This window comes from Podarcis cretensis (assembly GCF_951804945.1).
Source record: "Podarcis cretensis genome assembly, chromosome: 8".
Classification (NCBI taxonomy): Eukaryota; Metazoa; Chordata; class Lepidosauria; order Squamata; family Lacertidae; genus Podarcis; species Podarcis cretensis.
In genome coordinates this window covers 1074321-1095683 of record NC_137177.1, presented here as the reverse complement: position 1 = coordinate 1095683, position 21363 = coordinate 1074321, and the positions used below count along the sequence as shown (strand labels likewise).

General features: G+C 46.0%; 1 protein-coding gene and 1 long non-coding RNA gene across 11 annotated transcripts in view; one reads left to right on the top strand and one right to left on the bottom strand.

The window, feature by feature from the left end:
* The window catches only part of LOC307221138 (uncharacterized protein), a 71283-nt gene extending 50458 nt beyond the window's left edge, over positions 1–20825 (top strand). For 2 of the 10 annotated variants that reach the window (XM_079985437.1, XM_079985434.1), the window contains exons 4-6: positions 5085–5167; positions 7066–7192; positions 18639–20825. In XM_079985437.1, coding sequence (XP_079841563.1) covers positions 5085–5167; positions 7066–7192; positions 18639–19942 — 1514 coding nt within the window. In that variant the 3' untranslated portion in view covers positions 19943–20825. Of the gene's footprint in view, positions 1–5084; positions 5168–5769; positions 6133–7065; positions 7193–13209; positions 13289–13765; positions 14759–15114; positions 15298–15561; positions 15645–17349; positions 17477–18638 lie in introns of those variants that run through there. The other 8 variants (XM_079985432.1, XM_079985433.1, XM_079985435.1 and 5 more) reach the window with 8 other exon arrangements.
* Positions 10651–12688, bottom strand: LOC307221397. Its single transcript, XR_013841366.1, has 2 exons — positions 11451–12688; positions 10651–11257 (listed from the first exon to the last, which is right to left on the bottom strand). It is a non-coding gene; the product is annotated as an uncharacterized lncRNA (long non-coding RNA).
* Positions 20826–21363: the final 538 nt, after the last annotated feature.

Genomic DNA, 21363 nt, shown 5'->3' with positions numbered 1-21363 from the left:
AATTCTTAGTATTGGGTTCCAACAATTCTGTTTCTAATTTTGACTTCTCTTTCTGAAATCCTATTTTCCTGTCCTGTTTAAACGTCTCATTTATCTGATGGTAATGCAACCAATCTCGAACCTTAGGTTTTAGTTTCTCATAACTCTGAAGTTTCACCCTTTCACCATCGTATTCTATAATCTCATGATATTTTGGCCATTTAGAATCCATATTAAGCTTTTTTACTTCCCTAGCTTCCATTGGTGACACCCACCTAGGGGTTTTACTTTCCAACAAATCTTTGTATCTAATCCAAACGTTATACAATGCTTTCCTTACAATATGGTTTTTAAAACTTTTATACACCTTTACCTTGTCGTACCATAAATATGCATGCCAACCAAAACTATTGTCATACCCTTCCAGATCCAAAATGTCAGTATTCTCAAGAAGTAGCCAGTGTTTCAACCAGCAGAAAGCTGCTGATTCATAGTAGAGTCTTAAGTCCGGCAGGGCAAACCCCCCTCTATCCTTTGCATCAGTTAAAATCTTAAATTTAATTCTGGGCTTTTTGCCCTGCCAGACAAATTTTGATATATCTTTCTGCCACTTCTTGAAACAATCCATCTTGTCCACAATCTGCAGCGTCTGGAATAAAAACAGCATTCTAGGCAATACATTCATCTTAATAGTAGCAATTCGGCCTAACAAGGAAAGTTTCAGCCTTGACCATATTTCCAAATCCTTTTTAACTTCTGACCAACATTTTTCATAATTATCCTTAAATAAATTCACATTCTTGGATGTTAAGTTTACCCCCAGGTATTTTACCCTTTTTGTAATTTCCAAACCTGTTTCATTCTGAAAACTCTCTCTTTCTTCCATTGTTAAATTTTTTTCCAACACTTTCGTTTTTTGTCTGTTCAATTTAAAACCTGCTACTCGACCAAATGTTTCAATTAATTCTAATACTCTTTTAGTACTAGTGTCTGGCTGTTGCAAAGTCAATACTAGGTCATCTGCAAATGCTCTTAATTTATAATGTCTAACTCCGACCTGAACTCCTTTAACCAACTGGTCCTTTCTAATCATGTTTAACAAAACCTCCAGGACCGATATAAAAAGCAAAGGGGATATTGGGCAACCCTGTCGTGTGCCTTTTTCTATAGGTATTTCTTCTGTTACCACGTTATTTACAATTAATTTGGCCTTTTGTTGAGAGTATATTGCACCTATACCGTTTTCAAAACCTTGTCCTACCCCCATCCCTTGGAGATTCTTTTTCATAAAAGTCCAACAAATGTTGTCAAAGGCTTTCTCCGCGTCCACAAAAATCAAAACTGCTTTCCTGTTAATGTCAACGTCCAGCAGCTCCAAAATGTCTATAATGTTCCTCACATTGTCTGACATATGTCTACCTGGGAGAAAGCCTGTTTGGTCCTTATGAATCTCATCTGCCAACACTCTTTTCAATCTTTTTGCCAAAATGTCTGCAAAAATTTTGTAATCCACATTAAGTAAAGATATAGGGCGGTAGTTTTTAACTTGGTTCTTCTCAGTCTCTGTTTTCGGTATAAGTGAGATGAAAGCCTCTTTCCACGATTCAGGTGCCTTTTTCCCCTTTAAAATTTCATTGCAAACTTCCTTCAATGGTTGTATCAGCCATTCTTTCAGCAATTTGTAGTATTTGGCCGTCAGGCCATCTGGTCCTGGTGATTTTCCCAATTTCATATTTTGAATGGCACCCTCTATTTCTTGTTCTGTTATTTCCTCATTTAAGATCCTTTTACTTTGTTCTGAGATTTTTGGTAAGCCGTATTTTCTGATGAATTCTTCTATTTCTTGCTCGTTGGTTGGCCCTTGTGCGTACAATTTCTTAAAGAAGCTTTGAAAACAATTGTTAATCTCGTTGGGTTTGTGGATAATCTTTCCATCCATTTCTAAACTTGTTACCGTGTTCATTTTCTGCCTTTTTTTCAATTGCCATGACAGAAGTTTCCCACATTTATCCGCTGACTCAAAAGTTTTTTGTCTCATTTGCTTTATCTTCCATTCTATTTGTTGGTTCATAAGTTCCATGTATTGCATCTGATGAAACTTTATTTCTCTCAAAATCTCATGAGACTTTGGTTTAGACCTCAACTTCTTCTCTCCTTCTTTTATTTTTTCTAAAATTTTTTCCTTCTTTTCATTTTGTTGCTTCCTCTTAATAGAATTTTGTTGAATTAGGAAACCTCGCATCACGGCTTTGCTTGCGTCCCAGATTATTCTTTTTTCCACATCTGTTTTCCTGTTGATCTCAAAATAATCTTTTAATGTTTTAAGGGCCTTCTTATGGATCTCTTCATCCTTGAATAGGGTGTCATTCATTCTCCATCTAAAGGAACCAGTTGTTGTTAGTTTCATCTCCATCTTGACCGCATTATGGTCGGAGCACGTTTTTGGGCAGATTTCTACTTTTTTTGTTCTTGACGCCAGACTACTAGAAATCCAAATTTGGTCTATTCTTGTCCATGTCATTTTTGCTTCAGAGAAGAAGGTTCCCTCTCTCTCTAGAGGATTCTTTATTCTCCAAATATCAATCAAGTCCATAGTTTCAGTCATTTCGAAAAAGATCTTTGGTAGTCTCCCTTCTTTTGAAATCACTTGTCTCTGTGCTTTATCCATGTTTGTTGAAACAACTCCGTTCATGTCTCCCATCATTAGGATTTTATAGTCTAAAAAGTCAACTAATGTCTCATGCAACTTCCTAAAGAATTCGGCCTTCCCTTCATTTGGGGCATAAACTCCCACAATTAATATCTTTTCTCCTTGAATTTGTATTTCAATTGCCAGGTATCTTCCTTGTTCATCTTTAAATATTAATTTTGGGGCCAACTTTTCCTTTGCATAAATCACCACACCTCTTTTCTTTACTTTGTCTGATGAGATGAATTCTTGACCGAGTCTCTTATTTATTAATAATTTCCTGTGTATCCTGGCAATATGGGTTTCTTGCAAACATATTATGTCTAATTGTTCTTTCTTCAAAATGTGAAAGACCTGTCTTCTTTTCCGAGGAAGGTTCAAACCATTACAGTTCCAACTAAGGAGTTGCAGAGACATTTTGTATTTAGGTAGCTGTTCCTCCAACTGCTCCAAGCTTCTGCTCTTCCTCCGATGGTGGTAGTGAAAGTCCAAATGACAGATTTGCTATATCGGGTGGTTCCCTCTCCTCCACGGTTCCTTTCTGCAAATCCTCCAGATACTTCTCTAGAAATAGTTCTTTGTCCTGAATTGTTTTTATTTTAATCTTCCTTCCATTGAAGTTAAAGGACAATCCTTGTGGAAATTCCCATCTGAATGGTATGGTGTTTTTCTTCAGCAGGTCTACTAAACTCTTGTAATATGTTCTCACCTCTAAAATGTATTTAGGAATGTCCTTAAAAATCTGTATCTGACAATTTTGGATCACCAATGCCTTTTGGTAATGCAAATTCAGTATTCTATCTCTTTCTTCTTTTGATCTCAATGTAATTAAGCAATCCCTTGGTTTTTTGTCCTGCCTTCTGCCCAGTCGAAAGGCTGAAATTATCTCAAGTTCCTCATCTTCCTCCCATTCTTCCCGCCAAAAAGTTATAATGTTCTCTGTGAGAAATTTCACAAGGTTGTCCCCTTCCACTTCAGGCACCAATCTAAATTTTAAATTCTTCTCTTTACGTTGAAGTTCCAGTAAGGAGAGGGCTGCATCATGCTCATTCACTTTTTTAACAATAGGCCCAAATTTTTCCTTTGTCTCTTCAGCTGTTATTTTTGCACTTTCTGCAATCTTTCGTGTTTCTGAATTTTCCTGGATTAATCTATTTATAGAATCTGTGTTCGATGCGACACTAGCCGTATTCACATCCAACCTTGTTGTCAACTCTGTTAATTTTTTAGAGTTCTCTGTCGAAAGTTTTGTCAATGCTTCCAGGGATTGATTTATTTTAAGTAGAGCCTGAGTCATAGGATCCATAGAAGCTGGTGTTTTTTCCTGCACAGCTGCAGTTCCTGATATAGAGGCCCTTTTCTTGTGAGCTTGTTTTGATTTCTGCCTTGTTACTATCTCATCTGTAGGGGCACTCATATCCTCAAGGTCGTTCTCACAGAGTTGATTCCCAAGTGGAAAATCCCACTGTTACTTTTTCAAGTGCAACAGTTTCAAATAGAGCCCTCTAGAGGGAGCATTCAATTGTATCCAAATGGCAAAGATGGAAAAACAACAAAGAAGCAAGGGAATACAACAGTAGCCAAAAGTTTCCAATATCCAAATTGTAAAGTCTCTATTTTTCTATATGGCCAGAATGCAGCAAAGTACATCTAAGGTCCGATAACTTTTTTGCAAACAAGTCCCCACTTCTCAGAGTTTGACAGAGCACGTCCCAGGTGTCTTGTTTGGGCAGCCCGACCCCAGGGGATTTGGCAATGGAAGTTCTTAATTTTCCATTAATTTTCCAGCAGATAACAACGTTCCAATCCCTTCCCCCCTTCTCCTGCCAGTCTGGGGGGAGGTTTTAAGTCCGATGTCAGTTTGACAGCTTAAAAAAATTAGAAAGGTTCCCTTTAAGTGCAGCTTGATTTTCGTTGCTTTATTCCTTCTGCAGTTCCGGGGAGGCAGACTTCCTTAATTTTTGCCTTTCCCGTTTTCAGCCAATTTTATTTTTTTTTTTAAAAGTCCCGTTACTTTTCCAATCTTACTCACGGGTGTTGTGGTCAAATTCCAATTGCAGGAAGGAATCGGCGCTCTCCGCTCATGGCGACGCGGCTTCACTCCGCTAGCTGGGTGACGACTCTCAGCACCGCGCTTACCCCGATGCCGCTCCGAAGCCTTTAAAAAGGCTCCCTCACAGTACCGGGGGGCGCAAAAGGTGCCCACCGAATCTCCTTTGTTCACAGGCTCCGCGCCTGTGATTTTAGGGGTCCCCCGCTTGCCGTAGCGGGTAAGACCCGAACTAACGAAGCAGTCCTGCCTCGGAGCTCGAGGCTCGGACCGCCATTAAGCGCTGGCGCCGACCGGAAGTCCTGTACTTTTCCTTCTGAGTGAAGCATGCGCTCTTGGCTTCCCACTTACCTTCTTCTCTCGCAGGAGACGGAACGATGCCAGCAAGACCTGTTTGTCCACCTTTTCTTGGTGGGGGAGGGGAAGCTGCCCCTGTGGACCCAGAGCAGGTAGGAGGAAGGGGCCATGTGGGGAGAGAGGATGTCATGGACTGGGGGACACAGAGGAACGGTGGGAGGAACCGCCAAGGAACGAAGTCTCAGGGCCAGGGGAGGGGTGGGGGGGGACGATGATGAGAGGTTAGAGGAAGAAAAGGAGATTGGGAGGAGGAGGTGTCTGAAACTGAAGAAGCAACAATGAATTTTAACAGGGAGAAATGTAAAGTATTGCACTTGGGCAAAAAAAAAATGAGAGGCACAAATACAAGATGGGTGACACCTGGCTTGAGAGCAGTACATGTGAAAAGGATCTAGGAGTCTTGGTTGACCACAAACTTGACATGAGCCAACAGTGTGACGCGGCAGCTAAAAAAGCCAATGCAATTCTGGGCTGCATCAATAGGAGTATAGCGTCTAGATCAAGGGATATAATAGTGCCACTGTATTCTGCTCTGGTCAGACCTCACCTGGAGTACTGTGTCCAGTTCTGGGCACCACAGTTCAAGAAGGACACTGACAAACTGGAACGTGTCCAGAGGAGGGCAACCAAAATGGTCAAATGCCTGGAAACGATGCCTTATGAGGAACGGCTAAGGGAGCTGGGCATGTTTAGCCTGGAGAAGAGGAGGTTAAGGGGTGATATAATAGCCATGTTCAAATATATAAAAGGATGTCACATAGAGGAGGGAGAAAGGTTGTTTTCTGCTGCTCCAGAGAAGTGGACACGGAGCAATGGCTCCAAACTACAAGAAAAAAGATTCCACCTAAACATTAGGAAGAACTTCCTGACAGTAAGAGCTGTTTGACAGTGGAATTTGCTGCCAAGGAGTGTGGTGGAGTCTCCTTCTTTGGAGGTCTTTAAGCAGAGGCTTGACAACCATATGTCAGGAGTGCTCTGATGGTGTTTCCTGCTTGGCAGGGGGTTGGACTCGATGGCCCTTGTGCTCTCTTCCAACTCTATGATTCTATGATTCTTAGTGAGCAGATGGAGTCTGTGGCAGAGAGCAGTCCAGACACAGAGGCAGAAGCGGAGGCAGGGGAGTGAGATGCGGGAGACCGAGAGGCAGAGAGGAATCCAGCTGGCGAAGAAGATTAAGGGTCTCCTAGTCCTTTCCTCCCTGCTGGTACTCCACAACCCAGAGAGCAATGAATACCATCATCTTTATTGTCATTGTCCCATACAGAACAACGAAATTGAAAAAATCTACATCAGTCATTCAGAAACCAACAAGCCTGCTATCCCAGCCTGATTAACCCCCTAAAAACTCTGATACCCCATAATTAAATACAATATACTCCCACAGAGACTACCTTACACTGCGTTTAAAACCAAAATTGCATTTGGATAGAAACTGTTTCTCAGGCAGCTGGTCCTAGTCTTTATAACCCTGTAACTTCTTCTAGAAGGCAGAAGCTGAAAGAGATCATTTCCGGGGTGCGCACTATCCTGCCCTATCTCTGCATCTTTCTTGTGACACCTGGAAGCGTAGATTTGATCCAAGGTGGGAAGAGTGCACCCAATTATTCTCTCCGCAGTCTTTACAACCCTGGACAGCATTGAAGCTGGAGGAGCAGCCTCAGAATGCCTGGGGAGAGCCGTGGAGAGGGGGGAACCCCATCAGTCGCACAATGGGGCTTTCCCCCTCTCATCCCCCTGTCGTTGCCCCCCCCCCACGCACTTTGAAGTTATCTATAGGGCATCAGGAGGGTCCTCCCCACCCGGCAAGAACAGCACACAGGGAAAGAAGGAAGGGGATCCTTCCATGTGGCAAATGGGAATGTATCCATAATGAAATGTGCAGAGAAAGAATCCCATTAAAACATAATATAAATTAAGAGGCAGAAGACAACAGATGAAAGTGTAACACTTGACCTTGATATTGTCTAAGAGGACAACCTTTTTCTTTTAGGGTCCAGTGTGCTTTGAAGATGTGGCTGTCCATTTCACAGACGAGGAGTGGGCGTTGCTGGATCCTGACCAGAGAGCTCTGCATCAGGAGGTCATGGAGGAGAATCGTGGGATCTTGGACTCTCTCGGTAAGGCTCCCTATTGGATCATCCTATCTGCTTTGTAATTCAAGACATCTCTCTATGTGACGAACCTCTGATATTTTGATGGGGCTCAACAGCGCCACCCGCAGCACCTGGGATGTTAACACTCCCACAGCAAACCTTGGAGGGGTGGCTATTGATTGTTTTCCCTGTGAATATTCTTCCTCCAGTTCTGCCTTTTCAAAGCATGAAACTCAGCCAGATGGCTGGCATATAAATAATAAAACCATCATCATCATCATCTTGCCCCCCCCCCCAATATTTTTTTCAGGCTCCTCTAAACTGCCCAGGCCTGAATCTTGAAAGTGATTCAGGAAGTTGAAGTGGCTTCTGTCAGATGTTTTATTTCTGTTCTTCTTTCTGTCCTTGGATGACTAAAGAGACGAGTGACATCGGAGATGGCACAGATGCCATGATTGGGCCAAACAAATTCCGTCCCAGAAAATAACCAGGCTTTTTGAATCTCAGGCAGTGAACCCTGGAGGAAGACCTCACATCTACCGTATTTTTCCCTCTATAACACGCAGATTTTTTCTCCTAAAAAGGAAGGGGAAATGTCTGTGCGTGTTATAGAGCGAATGTGTGGTCCCTGGAGCCGAAAAAGCAGGCAAAAATCAGATCGCGCGTCTCCTAGAAGGGAAACTTGAAAAGAGGAAGCGGCTGCTTTCCTGCATTCTGCCTCAGGGTCTTACTGCCCACCCTCCTCTGTTTCGTTGCTGTGTTTGCTCAAACGGAACAAAGAGCAGGGAAAGCCCCTCCCCTCCAGGCAAGCAGAGGGGAATTCCTCTGCTCCGGTGCTGCTGGGGGAGAGGGAGAGAGAGGGGGGGAGAGAGGGGGGGAGGGAGAGAGAGGGGGGGAGGGAGAGAGAGAGAGAGAGATATGGCTGGCTTGGGTGGGGGGAAACTTTTGCCTTTCTTTCCTCCCTCCGTTAAATCCCTCTCCTGCATTCTTAGCCAGCTGCTTCTCTGCACACCCCTCTCATGTCCCTTCTTTGTTTTTCCTTCGCTCCCCACTTAAAATGTGGTTACAAAGCATAGATCCACATGGATCCTCAGGATCTTTGCATTGGGTCACCCCAAATTCACCATCAGATCACATAGCATGTCCATGGCTACAGCCTGCACCAAAAAAATCACACACCCACTGTTGCCTGGGGCTGCAATGGTGCAAAAACGTGGTTACAAAGCATGGATCCACAGGGATTCTCAGGATCTTTGCATTGGGTCACCCCAAATTCACCATCAGATCACATAGCATGTCCATGGCTACAGCCTGCACCAAAAAAATCACGCACCCACTGTTGCCTGGGGCTGCAATGGTGCAAAAACGTGGTTACAAAGCATGGATCCACAGGAATTCTCAGGATTTTTGCATTGGGTCACCCCAAATTCACCATCAGATCACATGTCTGTGGCCACAGCATGAAGCCCAAAAATGATACATCCACTGTTTCATTCAGAATGTTTTTCCCCTTGTTTTCCTCCTCTAAAAACGATGTGCGTGTTATGGTCAGGTGCGTGTTATAGAGCGAAAAATACGGTAACTCCCTTCAGTTCTTTCCCTGTCACAAGCATTAATTAGCACTGCTCCATAATTTGGGGCTCCATTGCTTCCTGAGGCTCTAATCTGTTTGTCACTTAGTTGCAGGTGATGATGAATTGGAGAAGGAGAATGAGGGAGACCACAACAAAAGCCAAACAGTGGGGAAGTCATATCCATATTCAGAGTACGGAGAGATCTTCAGCCAGAGCCCCCATTCCACTTCAAATCAAAGAAATCCTCTTGAGAATAAACACCATCAGTGTTTGGAATGTGGAAAGAGCTTCATTCACAGAGGCCTTCTCACTGTCCATCAGAGAATTCATACAGGGGAGAAGCCATATCAGTGCTCAGAATGTGGAAAAAGATTCACTCAGAGTGCCCATCTCACAACCCATCAGAGAATTCATACAGGGGAGAAACGCTATCAGTGCTTGGAATGTGGAAAGAGATTAATTGACAGACGCCAGCTCACTGTCCATCACAGAATTCATACAGGGGAGAAACCCTATCAGTGCTTGGAATGTGGAAAGAGATTCATTGACAGACGCCAGCTCACGGTCCATTACAGAATTCATACAGGGGAGAAACCCTATCAGTGCTTGGAATGTGGAAAGAAATTCAGTCAGAGAGCTAATCTCACAACCCATCAGAGAATTCATACAGGGGAGAGACGTTATCAGTGCTCAGAATGTGGAAAGGGCTTCATTGACAGACGCCAGCTCACGGTCCATCACAGAATTCATACAGGGGAAAAACCCTATCAGTGCTTGGAATGTGGAAAGAGCTTCACTGATAGACGCACGCTCACTGACCATCAGAGAATTCATTCAGGGGAGAAGCCATATCAATGCTTGGAATGTGGAAAGAAATTCACCCGGCGCACCCAACTCACAACCCATCACAGAATTCATCAGGGGATCAGTGCTCAGAATGTGGAAAGAGCTTCATTGACAGAAGCCAGCTCACTGTCCATCAAAGAATTCATGCAGGAGACAAACCCTATCATTGCTTGGAATGTGGAAAGAGATTCATTGCAAAGACCAAACTCACAATCCATCAGAGAATTCACAGTGGGGGGACACGATTTCAGTGCTTGGAATGTGGAAGGAGCTTCAGTCACAGGGCCCGTCTCGCTTCCCATCGATGAACTCACATTGGGGGCAATCTATAGTAGTGGCTGTATACAGATTTAATTTTAGGAGACTTTAGATAATATGAGGGTGAAGTTTGCAGCTGGGTTCTTTGCCACATCTGGTGCCCAATAGGAATTCCTACTACGTACCCAGAGCTGTGACTTGCAAGTCCTTGGCCAAGGTTTTTAATATTTTCTTCACAGTGTCTGTTCTCTTGACAGATCAAGATGAGCAGATGACAGCAAAGGTTGCAAGGTTTTTAGCTGGGGCAATTAGAATAAGATCTAAGATCCACCGTTTGACTATTGACTCAGAACCCTTAGAAGTATTTTAGATAACTGGTTTTTTATTTTTATTTTTTGTATATCATATTGTTTTATTCCTATGGCCGGTGGCTGACGCAAATTAAGATTTATTCATTCCTTCAATAGCTTCTTCACGTCATGACTTGGGAGAGGGATAAGAGTGATTTGGCGACACTGATGCGGTTGCTGTCCATGCTGAACTTTCATAGGAAGGACTTTGTGTAAAAATTGTGATAGTTGATTGAAGATTAGAGATTTTGATTCTGTTCGAAGTGTCCTAGCATGAATTGCATTTAGCCTTTTTGATAGAATGCATTAGGCTTGATTTTCGTATGCCTGCATTTTGTAAAGCTGTGGTGTGTACCTTTCCTACCGCTTCCATCCTTATCAGACCCTAGAAGGGCAGGTGATATTTTGGGAAAGAGGTCTGTGTTGAGCTAGCATCTGCGTGAGAACTCACATGTCTCCTCAAAGGTCTTTGACATGTTTTGGTATCAGGGAAGTAAGATAGGGGATAGAAATGTCAACTGTCCCATGGAAGTCCTGGTTGCCATGGGCATGGTGTCAAAGTGAGACATATGAGACCCAAATGACCTGGACACTCTGGGACACCCCAAGGTAATTTCAGAGGAGTCGATATCCGCATTGAGCCACACATCCCATGATCTGAGACCTTTCTTGATGCAAGTGGAAGAGTGTTGTGGCATTTTATGAGTCTTTGTGTGCTGTGTATATAAGCTTTCTTCTAATGTGCCTCCTGGCAGCCTTTTCGAACTATCTGATCTGCTGAACAACTGGTTAGGAAGGCTGTTCTATTTGAATAAACTGGGTCCCTGCAAGACGTTGAGAATGCTCTCATTCTCTTGGTTCTGAGCTTGTTTCAGGTGTTCCCTTGCCTTGGTAATGAACAGGTGATATGGAAAAAAATTCTGATCACACGAGCAATTCATACTTTTTATTTTTCTTTCCTCTGTGAGAAGCCTAAGTCAAGGATTCCCTTTCTGCTGTCCTCCTTTGATCATTCACAATGGGTGTATGCCAAGAGGAAAGAATTGTCTCCACGAGGAATACTACTACTACTACTACTAATAATAATAATAATAATAAAATAAAATAAAATTATTTATATCCCGCTCTCCCCAGCCGAAGCCGGGCTCAGAGCAGCTAACATCAAATGTATAACACATTAACATAAAATCAGACAATCAATTCAAATACATCCTCAAATCAGATCAGGATCAGAATAAAATCCAATCAGATGACAGAGTTCTTGGTCCATCGTGCGCCAAAGGGTGTTGAGAGCAAGAGCAGGAGAAGTTTGTTTGCTTCAGGGTACTCCTCTTCTTCATTTATGAAGTTGAGCAGTTAAGCAAACACTCTACTCCTTGCACAAGTGTGTACATACAGACACACAGAGAGAAGCATATTCAAAGCAACAATTGATGTGAAGGGTTGAAATTGTTGTAAAAATGTGTTGGTGGTTCCGGAGACCTTACCAGGCTCCTCAATAGTCAGAAGCGAAGCAAATGCACTTATACAATGGTCCTTTATTCTGTTGCAACCAGGTTCCCTATACAAGCAGCGAGACGAGCAGGAAGAGGAAGCCCTATGCAAGGCAAGTCTGGATTTCTTACACCCCTAGGATTGTGGGGGGTCCTAAATGCCATGGATCCCTCATTTTGCAAGATTAGGGGAGCTGCAATGGCGTGGGGTGCAAGAAGGATGGAAGTGTTGCAAGTCAATTCGTTTCCCCAACCCACAGAGATCCCGTGGAAAATTATCTTTAGTGACATGACCATCCATTTCTTAGAATAACAATAGGGCTGGAGATGGGATGGGAACTTATTTCTTCGTGGGAGGAAGCGGATCTGTCCCTTCTAGCGCCTTGAAAGACGGAAGGAAGGAGGGAAAGGAAGAGCCAAGGGCAGGAAGGGGTTTAGAAAGGGAATAGCATCCTGGTGCATTTCTTCAGTAAAATGTTGCATCCCAGGTACAAAGTTCCCATTCTCATTTCCGTCGCTGATTGTAAATTGGGAGAAGCAAGGTTACATAGTGACATCTACAGGATACCAGAGAAATAAAGTTTCTACACAGGGATACAAAGAGTTATAGACAAATTCATCTAGAGGTTCTACAAGCCACAAGAAGAGTTACTTTGTCTTGGAAAGTAGCAAATACTAAAAGCAAAAGGCTTCATTAGGAAGGAAACCTAAGAGAGAAAGGCTGAATGAAATGGGGGGGGGAGCCTCCCTCGACCTCCGAGTAAAGGTCGCATTGCCTTATTTCTCGCTTGAGGGTCCCAATCCTTTCAAGGTGCAGTTGACGCCAAAGTCAAGCCAGGCTGGTGTCTGGAGAGCTTCTTGCAGAGCCCCTCCTCCTCCGGGCCTTTCGTGCTTCTCCTGTTTCTGTTTCCAGGGGAAGGAAGAGCTCAGAAGCCAGTCCAGGGGGTCCCCCAGAGAAGACCCTCTAGGGCCATTTTCCTCGAGGGTGGGGTGCCGCGGCGGAAGGCGCGAAGCTCGGCCCCGATCCCGGCTCTGCGGAGCGTCTTGCCGGGCAGGCGCGCCTCCTGCTTGGCGAGCCCAGCGCCCTCCGTCGAGCTGGGTCTGCTGCTGCTGCTGCTGCTGCTGCGAGGCTCGCGGGGCCGGCGGGCATCCCCTGCCGGGCTCCCTCCTGCTCCGAGGCGCGCGGGGGGCGCAGGGCGGAGGGAGCCCCCAGCCCTGCCTTGGGGGTGGCGGAGGCGGCTGGGGAGCCGCTGCCAGCCAGGTGCCCTTGCTGGCCAGGACGGAGCCCCAACACCCCCCTGGCTGCTGCCTCCTCCTCCTGCCCGCTGGGGCTCCGCTTTTCGAGAGGCCAGCCGGGAGGGTGCCCCCAAAAAGACCCCCCTGGATGTATGCAAGGCATGTGATTCCAGAGAGAGAGAATGCGAGCTTGGTTTGCTCCACCTTGCAAGAGTTAAAAGGAACTGAGCTGCATTCCTAGAGAGGACAGGAAATAAGGGGGGGCGAGCAAAAGCCCCTCCCACCTCCCAAGGTTCCTCCTTGCAAGGGGGTGACTTTTATTTCCTCTGCAAGAGCTGTCTAGGTAGCCCCTTCTGGCATCTGGTGAGTTTCCTCTCTTTTCTGCCCTACAGTGCATTGGGGAGAAGTGGGGCGGGGGTGTCCCAGGGCTGCGGGGGGGGATCCGTGGGGATTCTGCTCAGCTCCTGCAAGGGGATCCCCAAGCCAGGGCTAAGAGGTTCTGCCCCCCTTCTCTCTGCATAGCCAGGGAGGCTGCAAGTAACACGAGGTCTGCAAGAGCCAGTGTGGTGTAGTGGTTAAGAGCGGTAGTCTTGTAATCTGGGGAACTGGGTTCGCGTCTCCGCTCCTCCACCTGCAGCTGCTGGGTGACCTTGGGCCAGTCACACTTCTCTGAAGTCTCTCAGCCCCACTCACCTCACAAAGTGTTTGTTGTGGGGAAGGAAGGGAAAGGAGAATGTTAGCCGCTTTGAGACTCCTGAAGGGGAGTGAAAGGCGGGATATCAAATCCAAACTCCTCCTCCTCCTCTTCTTCTCCTTCTCCTACTTCCTCCACATTCAAGAGGCCGCTTGCTCCTTTGGGGAGGGGTCACTGAGTCAGGAAGAAAAGGGCCTGCAAAGGAACCCTGATGGGATTGAGGAATCAGCCACGTTCCTTAGCCCAGGTGGCAGCCAGATGGAAACATCTGGAGGCAGAAATAAAAACTTGGCCTCTGTGCTATACAAAGTCCTTCCATCTCGCAGTGCGCAGTTAGACCCATGGAACTCCCTCCCACAGGAGGAAGAGATGGCTTGAGAAGAGGATGAGGCCCATTCAGGGAGGAGCAGAGGGCTAGCGATGGCTCCAGGCCCCCCAGTTGGAGGCAGCCATGCTTCTGAAGGGGGAGAGAGTTGCCCTCAGAACAAAGACAGAAGTCTGCCTTAAGAATATGGGAATATAGTGCTTGAACTCTGAGTCTGGGCTGTGATTCAGACTCATCCATGCTGGCCCAGGGAACATTTCTCCTGACTGTGTATCAATCTTGTAGTAGAAGAATGCATTTGTTTTACAGGATTCTCTGGCACCTCCCAGTAGGACAGACAAAACTTGGCAGAAGACCTAGGGACTCCTTCCGATCTCCTGGAGGTGTCCAGAGAACAGAGATGGATGAGCAAGACTCAGCTGGCCCTGAAGCAGGAAGAGGCCATGCCATCCAACATGGGAGCAGCGGGGGATTCTGGGAAAACACTGTGAGGAAGAACCCGGGTGGGGAGGACACCCTCTGCTCAGCTGTGCAGACCCAGCAGCTCAGGCAGTTCTGCTTCCAGGAGGCCAAAGGACCCCGAGAGGTTTGCAGCCAATTCTACCACCTTTGCCATCAGTGGTTGAAGCCAGAAAGGTACACGAAAGCTCAGATGCTGGACCTGGTGATCTTGGAGCAGTTCCTGGCTGTCCTTCCTCTGGAGGTGGAGAGCTGGGTGAGGGAATGCGGAGCGGAGACCAGTTCCCAGGCGGTGGCCCTGGCCGAAGGTTTCCTCCTGAGTCAGGCAGAGGAGAGGAAGCAGGCAGAGCAGCAGGTGAGAGAGACTTTCCTCTGGATACTCCCAAGGGATGTGTTAGCAAACTAAGACCCGGGGGGGTAGATCTGGCCCAATCGCCTTTCCAATCCGGCCCATGTATGGTCCAGGAATCAGAGTGTTTTTATATGAGTAGAATGTGTCCTTTTATTTAAAATGCATCTCTAGGTTAATTGTGGGGCATAGGAATTCGTTCATTTCCCCCCAAAAATTATAGTCTAGTCCCCCACAAGTTTGGAGGGACAGTGGACCAGCCCCCTGCTGAAAAAGTCTGCTGATTCCTGCCCAAGGGGCTCAAAAAATGAGGGAGAGTATTCCCCAATGCTTTACTAATTTGCCCATCCATTTTTGGAAAGCATCCAAGGAATGATATTGGATAGCCCTAAATTGTTTGCGTCTGCTGCTCCTTTTCTAATCCTTCTCCCCACTCTCTCTTGAATCCTTGTTGCTCTTTCAGGGGAAGGATCCGTTAGCAGAAATGGGTCCGGATTCCTCTGAGGCAGAGAAGACTCCCTTGGACTCCAGAGAGAGGCCTCTGGGTAAGGAGGAAGGAGTGTTTTCTCCCCTATTTTGTCACATTCTCTTGGTTTTGAAACTAATCTGTGAATTCTTCTCATCTTTGGGGGGAGGTCACAGGGGACCAAGAGCCCAGGGTTTGTGTGTTTTTGCACAACTAGTATGTCAAATGGGTACAAACGTCCACATTTAGGTGGCAACTCCTACTTGGTTGAAGGCGCACCTGTACTTTTCCTTTGGAGTGAAGCATGCGCTCTTGGCTTCCCACTTACCTTCTTCTCTTGCAGGAGACGGAACGATGCCAGCAAGACCTGCTTGTCCACCTTTTCTTGGTGGGGGAGGGGAAGCTGCCCCTGTGGACCCAGAGCAGGTAGGAGGAAGGGGCCATGTGGGGAGAGAGGATGTCATGGACTGGGGGACACAGAGGAATGGTGGGAGGAACCGCCAAGGAACGAAGGCTCAGGGCCAGGGGAGGGGTTTGGGGATAATGATGAGAAAAGGAGGGAGACTGGGAGGAGAAGGTGTCTGAAGCTGAAGAGGCAACAGGGCCTAGTGACCCGGGGGAGTCTGTGGCAGAGAGCAGCCCAGACACAGAGGCAGAAGCAGAAGCAGGGGGTGGGAGGAGAGAGGCAGAGAGGGCTCTGGTTGTTGTAGAGGCATGGGAGACTCCCTACCCTGCTGTGACAAGCTCTCTTCCCTGCTTGTCTCTCACAACTCGGAGAGCCAAGAAGCGGGAGGAGCAGTCTCAGATTGCAAGGGAAGAGCCCTGGAGAGGAGGGGAGTTTGGCAGGTGGGGGAAGGCAGGGACCTTCAGCCCCTGAAACACCTTCATGGAGGCAAGACCTACAAGAAGTGTTCCTGTGCTCATTAGGCTTCTTCTAATAAAGAGTTAACTTCACCTACAGTGGGAAAGGCAGCAGGTTGGGGCAGCCAGAGTTGCTCGGGGTGCAAACGATGAAACACCATTCAGGGAGGTTTATGTGCTGAGAACATGGAAGTGCCACCTCACCTTCTGAAGGTCACTAATTTTATTTATTAACTATTGAGGTTTTATTTCTAGATTGAAGGCTAAAATAGACTGTCAGAAGGCACGGGTGGTTGCTCACGAGTAACCAGGCAGGACTATGACCTGTCTTTTACAGGTTTTATTTAGGTGCAAAACTATTTACAGTGCAGAGCCCCAATGCTCATGTCTGCCTCAATCGCTGGCAGAATCTGGGAGTCAGTGGCGTAGTGTGGGGGGTGCAGGGGGGGCCGGCCGCACCGGGCGCAGCATCTGGGGGGGTGCTCGCACTCGCAGCTCTCTGCCCTTACTAAAATCCACAGGTTAGGGGGCGCAAATTACTTGCCTTGCCCCAGGTGCTGACAACCCACGCTACGCCACTGCTGGGAGTGCCTGTTTCCTGGACCTTCTCCAGCATAAAAGCCTCGTTACGCCCAGCCTTTTCCTTCCCTCTTTGCGCTTTAGACTTCTGTGCAGGTGACGGAAGGGGCATGCTTGGCCAGGAGCAGTGCTGAGGCTCCCACCAGCAACCTCTGGTCCTTTCACCTCTTCCTCAGTGGAGGTGGGGCTTTCCTCATCACCGGAAGAGGAACTGCTTCGCAATATTTTCGGAGGCTCCCTGTAACACAACTGCCCCTCTGTTTCCTGCCCCTGTTCCGATGGCAGTTCCCTGACACAGACTTCTGGCCAGGTTTCACATCCTCATGCACACAATGGGGCTTTCCCCCCTCTCCTCACATGCCCCCCTGTGACCTTGAAGTTGGCTTGGGGGCACCTGGAGGTCTCTCTCTCTCCCCACCCCCCAGAACCAAAAACAGGGAGAGGAGAGAAGGGATCCTTCCAAGTGGCAAACAGGAAAACCATGATCTGGAGAAGACCAGGTTCTTTATGTTCATCATTAAATTAAACAATAAGAGGATTCCATTAAGACATTAACATATGCACCCATAATCAAAATGTGCAGCAAAACAAACCCATTAAACAGAACAGCAATTAAGAGGGAGAAAACAACAGAATGTAACAGATCACCTTTATTAGGTCTAAGAGGACGGCCTTTTTCCTGTTCTGTTAGGGTCCAGTGTGCTTTGAAGATGTAGCTGTCTATATCACAGATGAGGAGTGGGCGTTGCTGGATCCTGACCAGAGAGCTCTGCATCAGGAGGTCATGGAGGAGAATCGTGGGATGTGGGACTCTCTCGGTAAGGCTCCCTATTGGATCATCCTATCTGTTTTGTAATGCAAGACATCTCTCTATGTGACGAACCTCTGATATTTTGATGGGGCTCAACAGCGCCACCCGCAGCACCTGGGATGTTAACACTCCCACAGCAAACCTCGGAGGGAGGGCTATTGATTGTTTTCCATGTGTATATTCTTCCTCCAGTTCTGCCTTTGCGAAACATGGACAGGCTCCTCTGAACTGCCCAGGTCTTCTTAAATGTAGGATTCAGAGTGATTTGGGAAGTAGAAATGGGTTCTGTCAGGGTTTTTGTTTCCGTTCTTGCTTCTTTCTGTCTTTGGTTGACCAAAGATAGGATTGGCATTGGAGCTGGCAAAGTTTCCGTGATTGGGCCTAATAAAATCCAGCCCAGAAAAGAGCCAGGCTTTTTGAATCTCAGGCAGTGAACCTGTAGGAAGACTTCCCATCTAATAATAATAATAATAATAATAATAATTTATTATTTGTACCCCACTCATCTGGCTGGGTTTCCCCAGCCACTCTGGGGGGCTTCCATAGAAACCAAAAATACACTAAAATATCACACATTAAAAACTTCCCTGAACAGGGCTGCCTTAAGATGTCTTCTGAATGTCAGATAGTTGTTTATCGCTTTGACATCTGATGGGAGGGCGTTCCATCTTCTCAGTCATGGCAGCTAAAAGTAAAGGAAAATGACTCCTGGACTGTTAAGTCCAGTCAAAGGCGACTATGGGGTGCGGCGCTCATCTCACTCTCAGGCCGAGGGAACTGGCGTTTGTCCACAGACAGCTTTCCGGGTCATGTGGCCAGCAGGACTAAACCGCTTCTGGTGCAACAGAACACCATGATGGAGGCTGTGGAAACCCCCCCCCCCCCATTCAGATGTCAAGGACACAAATATTAGAAGACTGAAGGCAGCCCTGTATCAGGAAGTTTTTGATTTTTGATGTTTTACTATGCTTTTATATATGCTCTAAGCTGTCCAGAGTGACTGGGGAAAGCCAGCCAGATGGGTGGGGTGTAAATAATAACGTTACTATTACTATTACTATTATTATATAATTCCCTTCAGTTCTCTCTTTGTCACAAGCATTAATTGGCATTACTCCAATAGTTGGTGCTGCATTTATTCCTGAGGCTCTAATCTGTTTGTCTCTCAGTTGCAGGTGGTGATGAATTGGAAATGAAGAGCGAGGGAGACCACAACGAAATTCATACAGTGGAGGAGCCATATCAGGATTCAGACTGTGGAGAGGGCTTCAGTCAGAGCTCCCATTCCACTTTCCATCAAATTAATCCCATCTGGAATAATACCTATCAGTGCTTGGAATGTGGAAAGAGCTTCAGTCGAAAGGACAGTTTCACTTTCCATCAAAGAAATCATACAGGGGAAAAACCATATCAGTGCTTGGAATGTGGAAAGAGCTTCAGTCGAAAGGACCTTTTCACTAGACATCAGAGAATTCATACAGGGGAGACACCATATCATTGCTTGGAATGTGGAAAGAGCTTCAGTCAAAAAGGCCAGCTCACTGTCCATCAGAGAATTCATACAGGGGAGAAACCCTACCAGTGCTTGGAATGTGGAAAGAAATTTACTCAGAGCACCCATCTCACAATTCATCAGAGAATTCATACAGGGGAGAAACCCTATCAGTGCTTGGAATGTGGAAAGAGCTTCATTGAAAGACGCCAGCTGAATGACCATCAGAGAATTCATTCGGGGGAGAAACCATATCAATGCTTGGAATGTGGAAAGAGCTTCATTGAAAGACCCCAGCTCACTGACCATCAGAGAATTCATACAGGGGAGAAACCCCATCTGTGCTTGGAATGTGGAAAGAGCTTCGTTAGCAAAAGCAAGTTTACTGTCCATCAGCGAATTCATACAGGGGAAAAACCATATCAATGCTTAGAATGTGGAAAGAGCTTTGCTCAACGACATCACCTCGTAGGCCATCAAAGAATTCATACAGGAGAGAAACCCTATCAATGCCAAGAGTGTGACAAGAGCTTCAGTCGAAAGGACAGTTTCACTTTCCATCTGCAAATTCATACAGGGGAGAAACCATATCAGTGTTTGGAATGTGGAAAGAGCTTCAGTCGCAGCAGCCAGCTCAATCCCCATCACAGAATTCATAGTGGGGAGAAACCCTATCAGTGCTCAGAATGTGGAAAGAGCTTCAGAACCAAAAGCCAGGTCACTGTCCATCAAAGAATTCACAGAGGGGAGGAATCCTTTGAGTGCCAAGAGTGTGGCAAGAACTTCAGAAGAAAGGACAGTTTCACTTCCCATCTGCAAATTCATAGAGGGGAGATACCTTATCAGTGGACAGAGCTTCAATCCGAGTGGATGTCTCACTTTCCATCATATAATTCATACAGGGGAGAAACCATATCAGTGCTTGGAATGTGGAAAGAACTTCAGAACCAAAATCCAGCTCACCGTCCATCAAACAATTAATACAAGGGGAGAAACCATATCAGTGGAAAGAGCTTCAATCAGAGTACATCTCCCACTTTCCATCAAAGAATTCATTCAGGAGAAAAGCCCTATCAGTGCTTCGAATGTGGAAAGAACTTCACTCAGAGGGCCCATCTCACTTCCCATTGGATAATTCATACAGGGGAGAAACCGTATCAGTGCTTGGAATATGGAAAGAGATTCACTGAGAAGGCCAAACTCAAGATCCATCAAAAATTCACAGCTGGGGAAAATGATTTCAGTGCTTGGAATGTGGAAAGAGCTTCAGTCACAGGGCCTGTCTTGCTTCCCATCAAATAATTCACATTGGAGGCAAACTGTAGTAGTGGCTGTATACAGATTTAATTTTAGGAGACTTTAAATAATATGAGGGTGAAGTTTGCAGCTGGGTTCTTTGCCACATCTGGTGCCCCATAGTAATTCCTACTGCGTACCCAGAGCTGTGACTTGCAAGTCCTTGGCCAAGTTGTTTAATACCTTCTTCACAGTGTCTGTTCTCTTGACAGATCAAGATGAGCAGGTGACAGCAAAGGTTGCAAGGTTTTTAGCTGGGGCAATTGGAATAAGATCCACCGTTTGACTATTGACTCAGAACCCTTAGAAGTATTTTAGATAACTGGCTTTTTATTTTTATTTTTTGTATATCATATTGTTTTATTGCTATGGCCGGTGGCTGACGCAAATTAAGATTTATTCATTCCTTCAATAGCTTCTTCACATCATGCCTGGGGAGAGGGATAAGAGTGATTTGGCGACACTGATGCGGTTGCTGTCCATGCTGAACTTTCATAGGAAGGACTTTGTGTAAAAATTGTGATAGCTGATTGAAGATTAAATATTATAGATTTTGATTTTGTTCGAAGTGTCCAAGTATTAATTGCATTTAACATTTTAGATAGAATGTATTAGGCGTGATTTTTGTATGCCTGCATTTTGTAACCCTCAGTCCACCCTCCTGCACTCTGTAAAGCTGTGATGTGTATATTGCCAACAGCTTCCATCCTTATCTGACCCCAGAAGGGCAGATGATGTTTTGTGAAAGACTGAGTTGAGCTAGAGTCAATATGAGACTTCGCGTCTCTCCTCTGAGGTCTTTCACATGCTTTGGGAAAAGAGAACTAAAATAGGGGATCAGAACATCAAGAGCCCCACTGAGGTCCTGGTTGTAAAGAGAACGGCGCAACATTTTATTGTTGTTGTTGTTGTTTAGTCATGTCCGCCTCTTCGTGACCCCCTGGACCAGATCACATCAGGCACTCTTGTCTTCCACTGCCTCCCGCAGTTTGGTCAAACTCATGCTGGTAGCTTCGAGAACACTGTCCCACCATCTCGTCCTCTGTCGTCCCCTTCTCCTTGTGCCCTCCATCTTCCCCAACATCAGGGAGTCTTCTCTTCTCATG